The sequence below is a fragment of the Ahaetulla prasina genome, chromosome 4 (genome assembly GCF_028640845.1).
Source record: "Ahaetulla prasina isolate Xishuangbanna chromosome 4, ASM2864084v1, whole genome shotgun sequence".
NCBI lineage: Eukaryota > Metazoa > Chordata > Lepidosauria > Squamata > Colubridae > Ahaetulla > Ahaetulla prasina.
This window is the reverse complement of record NC_080542.1, coordinates 123,798,132-123,813,234: the sequence shown is the minus strand read 5'-3', so window position 1 is coordinate 123,813,234 and position 15,103 is coordinate 123,798,132. Positions and strand designations below refer to the sequence as shown.

At 35.6% G+C, this 15,103-nt stretch overlaps 1 protein-coding gene across 2 annotated transcripts; it reads right to left on the bottom strand.

Moving 5' to 3' along the window:
- Positions 1 to 1,639: 1,639 nt before the first annotated feature.
- On the bottom strand, positions 1,640 to 13,774 carry STEAP1 (STEAP family member 1). 2 transcript variants are annotated; one of them, XM_058183382.1, is made up of 5 exons: positions 13,656 to 13,774; positions 9,420 to 9,527; positions 5,894 to 6,406; positions 4,135 to 4,299; positions 1,640 to 3,380 (listed from the first exon to the last, which is right to left on the bottom strand). In XM_058183382.1, the coding sequence occupies exons 2-5, from the start codon at positions 9,480 to 9,482 to the stop codon at positions 3,129 to 3,131; spliced, it is 993 nt and encodes a 330-aa protein (XP_058039365.1). In that variant the 5' UTR covers positions 9,483 to 9,527; positions 13,656 to 13,774; the 3' UTR covers positions 1,640 to 3,128. The 2 variants fall into 2 exon arrangements, with proteins under 2 accessions (XP_058039365.1, XP_058039366.1); XM_058183383.1 differs by lacking the exon at positions 13,656 to 13,774 and adding an exon at positions 13,509 to 13,644.
- Positions 13,775 to 15,103: the final 1,329 nt, after the last annotated feature.

Here is a 15,103-nt window from a genome sequence, read left to right as displayed (position 1 = left end):
TCAATTGCAAAAGGCAGCTTTTACTTGGAACAATTTACATCCTATGAATTAACCACATCAAATCTGCCTATCCCAGATTTTAGGAAAGACTCAATAGGTGGATAAGAATGCTAAATTCAGTCCAAATATCTAGCGGTGTAACCAACCATAATAATAATAATAATGAGGAGCATCAGCATCAGAGGCAGGCAAGGGCATGCCAATACTTTTGAAAGTTGTGGAAGACAACTTCATAGCAACATTAACACACAAAAGAAAGGTAGACTGAGTTACCTTTCAACTTCTACTACTGTTATCTTTCATAGGCATCTGATCTATTAGCCTTTAACCTAGGTCTTTAATACCCTCTTTTGATGTTATATTTGTTATCTCATTTATCTCAGTAATTTTTATTTAGTATTTTGACAGAAAGTAAATAAATGCACATTGAAATTCTGTATTTGCTTATTTGATGAGAATAAATCTCACTAAATGAAATAAGAGCTTGTTACTGACTATATGTACAAGGAATGTTCTGCTGTAATTAACTAAACTGCTACTAGTCTAGTTTAATACAAAACAAATTACAAAACAAATCCACCAAAGAGAAGGAAAATTTGATGGTGCCTTAAAAACTGATTCTACAAATGTTAACTCACTTAGAAGTCTAATTATACATAGCGATGAAGTTTTCAATAGCTATGCATTTTATTGTGCTTTGATGAGATTTACAAGCAATCCTATAGCTTGTTGCTCAGGTTTATTTTATCCAGTTGTTTGCTACCAAGGAACTGGGTATAGGTTGCAGAATTCTTATACTTTGTGAAGTACTGTTCATTACTAATTTTATATTTATCTTTTCCTTAATTCAATACAGGAAAAATTTTTTGTGTGGCAAATAGCAATGAAAGTTGGAAAAGATGATATGCAATATTAGATATTTTTGTAGATATCCATGTGTGTGGCTTATTGTAACAACTCACAAATCTATGAAAACTGTATGCTCAAATTCAAAAGGATTTTTAAGTCTACACAAAAGTTACAGTTCGTTGCCATTTCATGAACAATTGGATTTTAGTAGCACAGATTTGGTCACTGCAAATTTTTTTTCCAGAAGGCTGCTTCTAAAACTATGAATGTTACTAATGCAGTAGAGCCACCTTTGAGACTTGTTTTGACACTCCATCCTGTTTGTATTTTGAAAGTTAAACCAGAAATGCACTACCCATACTTGCTAAGGAATAAATCTCACTGAAATAAACGAAATGGACAATTTCAAATTTAAAGTTGAGAAAATTTTCCTCGAGAGGAAGCAACTATATTTCTCTCTAGCGGTGCCATTGCAGATGTTAGATGTTATATTGTAGTTAGCTGTAGTAAATGATCCATTTGTTATGTATTGATTGATTATGCCAAGAAGGAAAGTTGTATGTACATCTGGTAATTAGCGAGAGTTGATAATACATTTTCTATTTGCTTGGTCAAAGTAGAGCTCACTCCATCCACACCCAGTAGTATAAATGGAGATCCCATTAGATATAAAATGTATCCAGACATACTTGCATCACTTATTCACTTCCCATCAATGAAGAAATCACAATCACACAATTGTTTCTGCCTGTAGATCTCCTTTATTGGATGTATATTTTGGATGATAACTTGTTTCATGGTTAATTTAACTCCACTGCTGTTTTATTGGTACTACTGCCATGAAAAATTATGGTTCCCTATACATTATTTTTATTCAGTAGTCCTGTATTAGATTCACATGATGAGATTTTCAGGGAGGAAATTGTTCCTATTGTTTATTTCCCTCTGGATACAAACTACCTACACCATATCTTTTCTTAAAAGACTACGGTAGAACAATCACTTAACTTCTACTTAACATAAAATGACTGGAATATGAAGCTTGGAAAAATGTAAGAAAGTTTTATTATACTGCATACATTCTTACAAAAAGTATACTAATAACTACTTTTACATAAATTTATATTTACATTATTCAATTCTCAATATAATTTTAAGAACATGAGTTCAATGAAAAGAAAATGAGAATATTCTCCAGATTTCAGAATAATTAATTATAACTCAACTTTGCACAGATGGAAATCATTTCTCCCAAAACATATAAAAATTGGAAAGTCCCAGATCAATCCATGCCCAAATGTCTTTCAGTCATAAGTTAACTATATTGCATTTTCTGCAGTTATTTGGCTCTTGTATTAGCAAACTACTGTAGCATAACTAGTAGTGCTCACAACTGACAAAGAGTTATATAAACCGAATGTGCCAAACATACCAAACCTAAAGTGGCTTTAAAAAACGAGACTCTTTAACATTCATGCATCTCTTTTTCAAGTACTGCATATTCTCTCGAATCTCCAGGTATAAAATAGTAAGTTAGAAGATGAAATGTTGGCGGATAAAGTCATTCCTTTTCTACTTCTGCTTTTACTCAGACTATCCACCTTTTATCTGACAACTGAATTCATATGCTATATTTCCTAGTCCAATGCAGTGACATCTTGTACAAAAGTTTTTTTTTAAAAAAAGTATTTTATATAAGTTGGCTGCATTAGTCGATCTGTTCATGCAACTCAGATGAATATACAAATCTTTGATTTTTTAATGGGATTTTGTATGTGTAATGAAAGAAATTGAGGAAGGGAGAGTGGAAGATTATATTTGTGGGCTAAAGAACGTATGCCTATCCTATGGAATTTCATTCACTGTAACATTGAGGGAAGGATAGCCCATTGTTCATGTTATACTTTTTACCCCACGTATTGTTCTGCATCTTTTAGATTGCAATACAATGCATATTTCAAGTACATAAATATTATAGGTCCACAATATTCTTGAAAAAGTTTCCGAATAAGAAATTAAAAATTTGGGATTTTTTATGAATTCATATATAGAATTCTTATAATTCAATCAGAGGCACAATCTCAGGATTTTATCAGTAAAAACTGTAATATTAAAAAAAAGTAAGTGGATTTTTCCAATGTGTAGTTTGATCGTAGATACCATCTTCAGAAGTAAACCTCAACAAGTCTAATGAAGTATACTTCATGTACCTGAACTAACAGAACTGCAACTATATGTACCAATTGTTTTTGTTTAGGATTTGGAAAAGCTCAGTGAATCTACAGCTTGGAAGTGATCTGTGTCTCATTTGTCACAACAGCACAACCAGACCTGATCTTTTGTAGTCTCTTCCTAAAGCAAGAGAACAGCAGGATAACTTTACAAGTCAGAACTACAATTGGAAGAATAACTGCTATTATAAAAGTGGGTGGAGTATACCATAAATACTGGTGTAGATCAATCCATTTATCCCATGCAAATACTAGTGCATGAATAGTACAAAGCAGCAACGCTAAATATCCCATCTTGCTCTAGGGGAAAAAAAGAAGAAATTAGAGTTAATTAAGATTTAAGTATAATTCACAGTACCTGCTAGATACATATATTTAGGAGTATCAGTTGACAAGAGTAAAAAGAACAGCTTAGTCTATTCATGGGGATTAACAGCAACTTGATATTGCAAACCAGCAGGCATGGAAATAAATGCTCATTTGCTTCTGACTGCAGGAATCAAATTGTGTCAAAACGAAAGCTAAAAGAGTTGATTCAAAAGTTGATAATCTTAAGTGTATTAAAATTCTACAAGAAATTGATGAATACTTTTTGTTGTTCTTAATATCTATTAGTTCCAAAACATTAGTCAATAAAATTTTAATATGTAGTTACAAAATCAGGGTCTTTATCTCTGGACTTCTTAAGACATATTATGTAAAATATATGAAATTCTGCAACAGTGGTGTAGAATTCTAATAAATAAATATTTATTTTCTGAATGTAAAGAGTGCAATATCTCCATTCTAAAGTAAAAGGAAATATTTTTCAACCAAAGAGCCTCCCCTTCTCATAATTGTTCCATGAATTATATATCAACAAGCAGAGTCGAAATCAAGTGAGTAGGAAAAATGTGACCAAGTTTACAGATCTCTCTCTCTCTTTCATGCATCCCATCATTATTTTATCATTTCAACTGGGAATAGCAGAGACTGAACATCAGGCTTTTAACACCCAAGTTCATATCCTGCTACTAAACGATCCTTTGTAATGACCCATCTGTCCGTCTATTACCTGAATATAATGAAACTCTCTCCAAGTCAATGAATAGCTGACAGATGGAATTGATGTTACTGCCAACAGAGCCAGCAAAGCAAGTGCCAGAATTCCTAGAGATACATAAATCTCCATTCTCCAGACATCATGTTCAATCCAGGCATTTTCCTTTTTTTTCTGTACCTGTGGAAATAATATTAGAGTTGGAAAAATACCAGAAGGGCACCTTGACATGTACTTAACATTCAATTCTAGTTGTATACATTTTTGGGAACTGTATAGATAACCCTCTAGGAATCAGATTATATGGAATGACAACCTATTGTCATTTCTGTGGTTGAAATGTAAGCTGTGGTTACATCTCCGACAACACTGGAGTTTCCCCTATAAAGTTATACATGGGTCAGGAAATGCAGTGGGTTTAGGGAGAAAAAAAATATCAATGTATATGTGTAAACAAGCCCACCTCTGTATTATTTAACAATAATTAAATGTGCTTCGTTTTTTTCAGCTTTGTGTATCAAATTAGGGTATGGCCATATTTAAACTATCGTGTTGTTTTTATAACAATGACAAATAGAAATTGCATCAGCCTACACCAAAGCAAAGTCAATTAGGCTGAATATTTACTTACTTCAGCAAAGTTTTAACTTCCTAAGAAGATTAGTTGCAATTCCTTGTTAACTTGATTTTCCCAGCATGACTCCCTTTATTTGCTGACAAACAGAATTCCTTCTCAAGCTAAATACAACCTTTGGCATATTGTGACAGATAGTGCACTAAGGAATAATGTTTTAAGTGACTAATCAAGGGAGGTTCTCTTGGCAACCACTGTTAACCTACTAGGACAGTCCATAAATCCAAATTTTTTATAAAAAGTCCATGATTTCTGTTAAGTGAGACGTTTTTTAAGTGAGCTTTTCCTCATTCTATGATCTTTCTTGCCAGAGTTATTAAGCGAATCATTGCAGTTGATAAGTTAGTAACACAATTGTTAAGTGAATCTGGCTTCCCCATTGATTTTATTTGTTGAAAGTTTACAAAAGATAATCATATGACCTTGGGACACAGCAATGGTCATAAGTATGAACTAATTACCAAGCATCTGAATTTTGATCATGTGATTGTGGGGCTGCTACAAAGGTTGTATAGAAAATGTTCATAAGTCACTTTTTTCAGTGTCGTCATAACTTTGAATGGTCACTAAATGAACTGTTGTAAATTCATTTAGGGTTACCTGTAATTTATGTGTACAAATTACAAATTATTACAAAGTTAATATTTAGCATGGGTGATAGGATGCAAATTACATAATTTTTTTCTTCACATCTACACTTTGACAAAACTTTCTGCATTATATACTTTGGACAAAACCATTTAAAATTTCTAGCAATGTTTTGTGTCAATGATTTTCAGTGTGCAAAAAAAATATATCAGCTACTGTTCTTGACAGGTTCTATTAAGTTGCCTTGAGTAAAAAGCCCAATTCCCAACCTCAATTCAACAACAATTCCCAAGTTGTAAAATAAATGTAAAATAAAATAAAATAAAATGTAAAATAGCATTGTACATATCTATGTAATCCAGATTACAACCCATCTATGTAGAGTAATCCAATGGAATTAATGGGGCCTAATGTGATGAAACATGTACAGAATTAGAACCTTTTTTTCTTCACTGAATCCATTTTTTCAACATTAATCATTAGAGACTAGATCACCAGAAATGCACAATGTGGGTGCGCTTGTATATATAGTGATACTGTCACAATACATACCTGCTGATATGTCCAGTTTAAGAGTTTGTATCTGTAGGATCTCCTCAGTGGATAGCACAAACTGTAACAGGCATGCATGGAACCGAAAAAGAAGCTAAGAAGTCCAAATTGTTTTCTTGATAACATCCATCTGTCTAACCATTGTGGAAAACGTCTATACTTAGTTCCATAATGGAATTGGAAACCTGCAGCTAATATCCCAGGTAAATAAACCAAGGCAAGAAGAGTAATTGATACCACCGGTAAGACTTTGTTTATGACCAAGATTGGAATTTTATAAAATACGTTTTCTTGAGTAGTGACAAAAGGACGGATGACATCCCTTAGGAAAGTATAAGTAAATATAAAGAAAGAGAGTATTAATGCTGTTTTCAATGGTAAATGCCATTTAGGAAAAATATCATATTCGCAGTACTTATTGGGAGGAGACTCAAACTCATCTGTGTGGATTCTTTGATGCATGTGAGAGAACATAATTTCTTCAGGAACACCAGAAGCTTGTATATCCATTATCTGAAAAGAACACACAGTACACATAAGCCTAAAGAGTGGTTTAGTATTAACTAATAATAGTAGATGCGTGCATTGTTTTTCTTTGTACATTAGTCCCCACGTAATTCCTTCCATCTGAAATTTCTCTAAGCCTCAGATTTTAGGTCACAGGAATTTGTATAATCTGAGGTTGTATTACATTAGCTTAGTTATGTGTAATTTTAGGCACCAAACTTATTTTCGGGAAGCTGGTACTTCTATATAATGTTTTCTCACAATATTTTGTGAATTTCTAAACTAGTGGGAAAACGTTTTAGCCAATAAAGAGATCTGAACATCTTAAAATTGCATTGTTTTGTGATCTTTGAAGTTGGTTTAGTAATGTAAAGCTTTTAAGATGAGTTTAGATTTTTATGGGAATGCAGCTAATTTTTTTCCTGTAGTTTACAAAATCATTTTGAAATGGAATCCTATATTGGAAAGCATTTTCTACTATTTCAAACTAATATTCTTCACCCACTAAAGTTTTGTTTACCTAACAATATAGCAACAACAACAACAACAACAACAATAATAATGGGATTTCCGAATACAGACTGATAAAGTTTTGAACACAATACCCCAGATGTCATGATTGTGGAAAAGAAAAAAGTGTGGACAGTCGACATTGCTATACCTGGTGACAGCAGAATCGAATTGCAGAGACTCTGGCATAAACCAGTGCAAGTGGTTCCAGTGGTACTCGGCACACTGGGAGCTGTGCCTAAAGACCTAGGCAAGCACTTAAAAGCAATTGGTGCTAACAAGATCACCATTGGTCAGCTGCAGAAGGCCACCTTACTGGGATCTGCTTGCATAATTCGCTGATACATCACACAGTCCTAAATGCTTGGGAAGTGTACGACTAGTGATCTATGATACGAAATCCAGCATAGTTATCTCATTTGCTGTATATACTGTCATTTTGTGTAAATAATAATAATAACTATTATTATTATTGTTGTTATTATTGTTGTTGTTGTTGTTATTATTATTATTAAAGTGAAATGTTGAGACTTTATTCCCTCCAATCAGACCCCAGGGCATAACAGAGTTTAAGCTTTGATTTTAATATTTACATCATGCATTTGTATATGTAACTAACACAGAGGAACAGAATTGCAAAATCAGAAAATGTTCGCTAACTAAAAAATTATTTTGATTAAGATAGAAGAGCCATATTTTTTTTAAAGACAGATGTGTATGTGGTTGAATTTTAGGTTCCAAAAAATGCAGAATAAATGTGGTGTACCTTCTTCTTTATTGCAATATATTAACCTAAAAATTATAGTGATGCTTGTAGACTAAATGTCATCTCTTCTCACAGGCCAATTCGACAAGACAACTTTAATGCTAATTAAGGGGTTCTTTATATTAATAGTTGTTTCTCAATTCCATATAACTTCCCGCACTGAATGGGAAAGCCAGTGCTTTTACACTCTTACAACATCTTATAAGAGTGTAAAAGATACTACATTATCACGGGAATATAAATAAAGAACCCAATGTGTTAAAAAAAAACCAAGAACCTTTTGAACAAGATAAATCACTGCACCAGAAACCTTCTGTGGGGAACATTATACCCTGTGAAATAATTCCAGAGTGACCAACTTGCACATTTTAAATAGTGAACCAATAAAAAAAAGAAAAAAAGACTACATGCATTCAGACATACCATAGTATAGACACCATTAATACCCCCCACCCCCCGGCCAAACTAATACTCTTAAGTCATCCTACCCCAAGGACAGAGAAAATAGGCAAATATTTAAAGACTTCTGGAATAGCATCAGATCTCTGAAGGGATATTATTCAATAGAGAATGCAGGCTTCCTAGGTCGGGTGATACTGTTTGATTAAAGAAAACTGAAACATACCAACATTGCTGGTTTTACTGGATGAACAGAAACAATAGAAGAAATAATCCAGTCTTATACCATTAAAGGTTTTATAGATTATAGCCAGCACATTGATTTGCATCTGGAAGCTCACTGAAAATCAATGCAACTTGTTCCGCAGTGCTGCCACAAAAGCATATTGAGGGATGCCCATTACCCATACTACTGCATTCTGAATCAGCTGCAGCTTTTGAGTACTCCAAGGAGGGTCCCATGTGGTATTCACTGTAATAGTCCAACTACACAGGGACCAAGGCATCCATGACCATCTGGGGCCCCTATAATTCCAGGAATGTCTGTCACTTGGATGCTAGATGAAAGTATGAAAAGACTGTCTTGAACACAGCTAGAATCTGCCCTTTGACAAGGAACTGTGAGTCCCAGAAGAACACCAGATTGCATACAAGTCTAAAGTGGAGTATAACCCCATCCATGTTTAAAGAAAGTCCCTAGATTTGGGGGGTGGGGGAGAGTCAAAATACAAAGCAACTCAATCTTGGCACAATTGAATTTGAATCTGTTACTTATCATCTGGACCCACAGCTTCCAGACATTGGGACAAGGCACTGACAGCATCACTTGGTCCATTCAGGGTCAAGATGTATGTTAGGTATCACCTACATATTGATGAAACTGGGCTCCAAACCAATGGATGACCTCCCCAGTTGTTTCATATAGATATTCAGTAGGACAGAAGATAGCACTGAGCCATTCTACAAATGAGGAATATATGTTTAGTGCTTGTCAGATCCAGAACCAGATACAAAAAATAACATTCACAATTAAGCAATAGGTTCATCTGACCACATCCTGATCCCATGACTAGGAATATGTTTTTAGTATTGTAGTGAACTGACTTTATAGCCCTTTTAAGGTTTTTTTCTGATTCTGTTTTCCTGCACTTTTAGAAACTTGATGAGATCTCTCTTTCTACTGTGAGTCCATTTGGAATCAAAAACTCTTACTTATTTACTCACCAAATATTAATAATTAAGTGCTGTATATACTGCCCTCCACCCAGAAAAAATTGTGGATGGGGCACCAAAGTTCCATCCAAGGACAATTTAGAACAGATAACTTAAAAATATAAAAATTACCGTTTTGCCAAAACTCTCCTGTGTAATTTCAGAGTTCCTTTTCTGATTTTCATCTTGATCCATATTCTTCGACCAATGATTGAGGTTCTGCTTATAGTTACTGGATGTCTGAAAACAATTTCAGGAGTTTTTTTATTACTTATTTGCATTCCAAAAAAAGATGGTATTAGTGAAATCTATATCAAAGATACTATTCTTTTGAGATTTTTTTTTTATAAAAAAAGAGAAGGCCAAAATGTTCTTGCAAACCTAAATGAAATAATAAGTTTTTAAAGTGAGATTAAAAAAAACTCTTGGATTAGAAAACATTAAAAACCAATGATGCCGTTTCATTCATAATTACTAATTTCTGATAATTTGGATTTTTAATATTTGAACTTGATAGATTTAAATCAAGAATGTCACTAGTCTGACTCAGATATTTTTAAAACCTTCTCGGCATTTTAATTTCTAAGGTTGAGTTTTCCAATTTTATTGAAAAATCCTACTGGTATTTTTTATAGAAATCTGAGAATTAAAGAGTGTATATTTTTATAAACAAAATTGAATTTTGACATAGATTCTGAGACTCACAGATGTTTACCATCACTTCCCTTTTAAATAACCTAACTTGGGTACCAAAACCTGGCTGGTTTTATGATAACTTTAATCATTACTTTATTATTCAACTTGGATTTGATTTTATGCGCCTAACACAAAGTCAAATAAGACAGAACTGCTGAAGCTCCCCCCCCCCAAAACAACAGAAACAAAAGCAGGGAAAAAACAAAAGAAACATTTCTTTATTGTGAGTGAAGGGAGTATTTTTCTAAGGTGAAAGGAAAAATGAAGACATGGAATAGGATACTTGCAAACTTTCTTGGATATGACATGGATATGATGTTTGCACAATATCTTCAGCTACACCTACCCCAAAATTCTAATTAAGGTGGTTAATGAATGCCATAGATTATTCATATTATAAAACCTTATCATGTCTAATGTTGGAAACCCCTATGTTCTATAAAAGAAACCTGGCTCAAGCCAACAATGACTTCAGGGCATCATACAGACTTTTTATAGAAATATCAATATTTACAGAAATAATGATATTTAGGCTGACATTGCATGGCAAAAATTATATAATTAAAGGAATTACAATTCTGTCTATTGTGAGACGAGACCTCAACTGTTAACTGCTTTTCAATCACACTTCCTTGGCAATATCTGTATCTCATAACTTCCAGGTCCTGGATCTCCAAATACTGAATACTAAATGAAAATGCTAAAAGTGAAGATATTAAAGTTTTCTGTTCCAGAAACTCCTTAGTACAGGTTGTCCTCGACTTACAAACAGTTCATTTAGTGGCCATTCAAAGTTACAACATCACTGAAAAAAGTGACTTATGACTGTTTTTCACTTACAAATGTTTTGCATCCCCATGGTCACGATTTACATTTTAATGCTTGACAACTGATTCACATTTATGAGAGTTGCAGTGTCCAGGAGTCATGTAATCACCTTTTGACAAGCAAAGTCAATGTGGAAACCAGAATCATTTAACCACCATGTTATTTATTTAACAAATTCACTTAACAAATATGGCAAGAAAAGTTGTAAAATGGGGCAAAACTCACTTAATAATTTCTCACTTAGCAACATAAATTTTGGGTTCAATTGTGGTCGTAAATTGATGATTACCTTTATCTATTTCATCCTCTGCTACATACTAGTTTTTATATAAAGGTAAAGGTAAAGGTTCCCCTCGCACATACGTGCTAGTCATTGCCGACTCTAAGGGGCGGTGCTCATCTCCGTTTCAAAGCCGAAGAGCCAGTGCTGTCCAAAGACGTCTCCGTAGTCATGTGGCCGGCATGACTCAATGCCAAAGGCGCACGGAACACTGTTACCTTCCCCACCAAAGGTGGTCCCTATTTTTCCTACTTGCATTTTTTACATGCTTTTGAAACTGCTAGGTTGGCAGAAGCTGGGACAAGTAACGGGAGCTCACCCCGTTACACGGCAGCACTAGGGATTCGAACCGCTGAGCTGCCGACCTTTCGATCAACAAGCTCAACGTCTTAACCCGAGTCACTCTTTTAGTTTTTATATAGAGGACTCAAATAGCATGGTTATCACTTAGAGGTCTGATTACATAATAGTTTACATCTGTTAGCCAAACATCTGTAGAAAGAAAACTGCAGTCTTTTTTAAAATATAGAAAGGTTTGAGTGAGTGACTTTCACTGATGTCTAAATCAATAGTTCTAAGTTTATCAAAACACACTTAGGCAGAATAAAGTCTTAATGAGACCTTAATGAGGTCTCATTGCTGAGTATCCATTCCTAAGACTGAAATCCTATCCAGAGTTATCTGAATGTAACTTTGTTTTAGGCAGTGGGAACCATTCAGAAGGGCATTTGGTACAATCTTGGCCACCATCATGCACATACAGATAGTCCTTGACTTACAACCATTCGCTTAATGACTCTTCAAAGTTACAACAGCGCTGAAAAAAAATGTTTTATCTGTTTTTCACACTTACAACTGCTGCAGCATCCCCAAGATAACGTGATCAAAATTCAGGCACTGGGCAACTGGCATATATTTATGACAGTTGTACTTTCATGCGATCATCATTTGCAGCCTTCACAGCTGCTCCTGACAAGCAGAGTCATGCAGGAGGCCAGATTCGCTTAACAACCATATGATTCACCTAAAACTACAGTGATTTGCTTAACAATTGTGGCAAAAAGGCCATAAAATGAGCCAGAAATTAGTTAAGAACTGCCTTGCTTGGCAACAGAAATATTGGGCTCAATTGTGGTCGCAAGTCAAGGACTACAGTGTAACACCCTTTCAACTGGTTTGCACAGTCCTATTTTACGGCACTCATCTTCTGAATAAGCAATCATGAAATCTGGCATACTAACTGCCTGTCAAACAGCTTGAGAATGTGTAGAATTGCTAATATAAGGGAAAATATGTAGCTCAGGGTTAAGCTGTGAATCCTTGAATCTACTCTCTTCTAGTACCGAACATGCTACCTAGTGGAATAACAAAAAATCTGCAAGAAAACAATCTTGCACTAAGAGGTCCAACCTTGGCAACTTTAAGGCCTGCGGACTTCAACTCCCAGAGTTCCGTGATCAGCCATATTTCCAAGGTTGGATACCTCTGTCCTAGAAGGTACAGGAAAATGTGTCCTTTTGTTCAGCAAAGCAAAATTTGGAAGAGCTGGGGATGTCGTTTTCTGAGGTGTAAATATTAAAATTAGAATGAAAAGTGTTTAAAAAGTGTGGCTGTGTACAGCAACTGGAAGCAGGGAAATGTTCTTCGTCCTTTCCCTTTTTGCTCTACTACTGTATCTGCCACTTTCAGTTCTTTTCCTATCACCTCCCCTTTTCCTGCTGATGCTGCAAAAGGCAGAGAGCCAGACAGCTCTTGTACTGAGATCTAACGATAAACCGACAGCTTTGCTTTTATGCCAGCATAGTCTAAAATTAACAGATTCAAATCTACATACACCAACACTCAATTCATTCTCAATTTATTGTCTTCTGTGACTCAAATGACCCAGCAGGTTCCAGAGGGTTACTAAGAATTGCCAACTCTAACCAAACCTATCACTAAAAGAAAAAAAGAAAAGAAAAAGAGAGCTGAAAAGAAGTCCCAGATGAATACCCAGTGGTGAAAATGGTAGTTGGTAGAACTCTGAAAAGTTGCATAATGTCATAAGATCAAATTGATTCTTGAAGATCCCATCGGCCAGAAATATTTCTGGTTTTCTTAACAGTTCCTTAGAACTGTAGGTTTCCTGTTTGCAAAATCCCGTTAGAGCCAGCCGCATCTCATCGCACGATATATTCCGAATTTGCTTCCCTTTCCAAGAGCTGGCGCTCAGAATGGGCAATTTTTGGTCTCCTAAAACTCTCCCACACTCTCCCACAACTTGTGGCTTTGGGATCTCATGACGTCGGCAAGCCCGTCACGTATTCTTAACTCAATATTGCTTTTGTTCGGGCGTTCAGCTTTGCACTAGGGAGGACGGGTGGGGGTGGGGGTAGGGACTTTTACAGCTTCTCTAACTAATAACCAAGCCCACCCACCTCTGGCTGATATTTGGTGAGCGGAGTGTATATATCGCCTTTCCGGAGCTGTGGATAGGCTGCTCTCTTACACGAGTGCCGGGCCGACAGAATTTGGCTCTGTTTTGGTGCTCGGGAATATTCAGCGACCGACCGCTCTGAACTTACGACTTTTTCCCCCCGACTTCGGGAATTCGGCGGAACGATTCAGCCGGCACAGCGTTTCAGCCAGCCCGGCGTCTCTGCTCAGCTCCACACCGCGCAGCATGTGGCCGCCTCGCCTCATCCCTCCCCTTCCAGCTCCGCCTTCCCATCCCTGGTTTGGGTTTTTTTTTTTTTTTGGGCCTGCCCCGCCTTTCTTCTGCCTGCAGGAGTTGGCTGATCGATACGTAAAATAGCTCGTCAATCAAATGAAAAGAGACAGCGTCCGGGAAAGCCAAACTTTGAAGAATATGCAGATGTAATAAGCAAACCTCTCCGTCAGCCAGATCAAAAAAGCAATGCACTCTGCAATCTGCAAAACCGCACACCGGCTTTGAATAAATATAAGCAGATGCCAGAAAAATGAGCCCTAAAATCTTCAATGCTGACAGGAGCAATGGGGAATACTTTAGGCGGGTGGGTTTAGATTTTAGAAGACAAAAAAATATTTAGGGAAGCGGTCTGCTTCACCCCTTTAATGAAGTTTCAGATTGTTTAGCAACCATTTTTTAAAGATGTAAATAATCAAAGCTACCTTAACCAATAATTATAGTCTTTTATCCTTGGGGATTTATTTATTTATTTATTTGTCAGCAAGAGCAAGGAAACAAGTAACAGTACAGACATAGACATGGACATATGAAAAAAAAAATGGCACACACAAAAAAAATAATAGGCAAAACATAGCCATAACATGTAGAATTACATATATATTCCATATATATTCAGTTCTACAGAGTAATTATTGAGTCTGTCATTTGCATCTCTATAACTGTCTGGTTCGGTTCTGCAGCCCAACAAGAAAAACACAGACTTCAGAGGATAATTAGAACTGCAGAAAAAATAATTGCTACCAACCTGCCTTCCATTGAGGACCTGTATACTGCACGAATCAAGAAGAGGGCCGTGAAAATATTTACAGACTCCTCGCATCCAGGACATAAACTGTTTCAACTCCTACCCTCAAAACAACGCTATAGAGCACTGCACACCAGAACAACTAGACACAAGAACAGTTTTTTCCCGAAGGCCATCACTCTGCTAAACAAATAATTCCATCAACACTGTCAAAGTTTTTTAATTGTTATTTTATTCTGTATTTATTTGTACTTTTTTATCTGCCTGTGAACCGCCCTGAGTCCCTAGGGAGATAGGGCGGTATATAAATACGATAAATAAATAAATAAATAAACTATTTACTGAATCTGCACTACTATTAATCTTCTCATAGTTCCCATCACCAATCTCTTTCCATTTATGACTGTATGACTATAACTTGTTGCTGGCAATCCTTATGAATTATATTGATATATTGACCATCAATTGTGTTGTTAATGTCGTACCTTGATGAACGTATCTTTTTTTTTTTTATGTACACTGAGAGCATATGAACCAAGACAAATTCCTTGTGTGTC

Coding starts and splice junctions, on each gene's coding strand:
- STEAP1 (XM_058183382.1), bottom strand. CDS start 9,482: ATGGATCAAGATGAAAATCAGAAAAGGAACTCTGAAATTACACAGGAG. Junction 6,407..9,419: donor AGGAGAGTTTTGGCAAAACG/GTAATTTTTATA, acceptor TGTTCTTTTCAG/ATAATGGATATACAAGCTTC. Junction 3,381..4,134: donor GAGAGTTTCATTATATTCAG/GTAATAGACGGA, acceptor TTTTTCCCCTAG/AGCAAGATGGGATATTTAGC.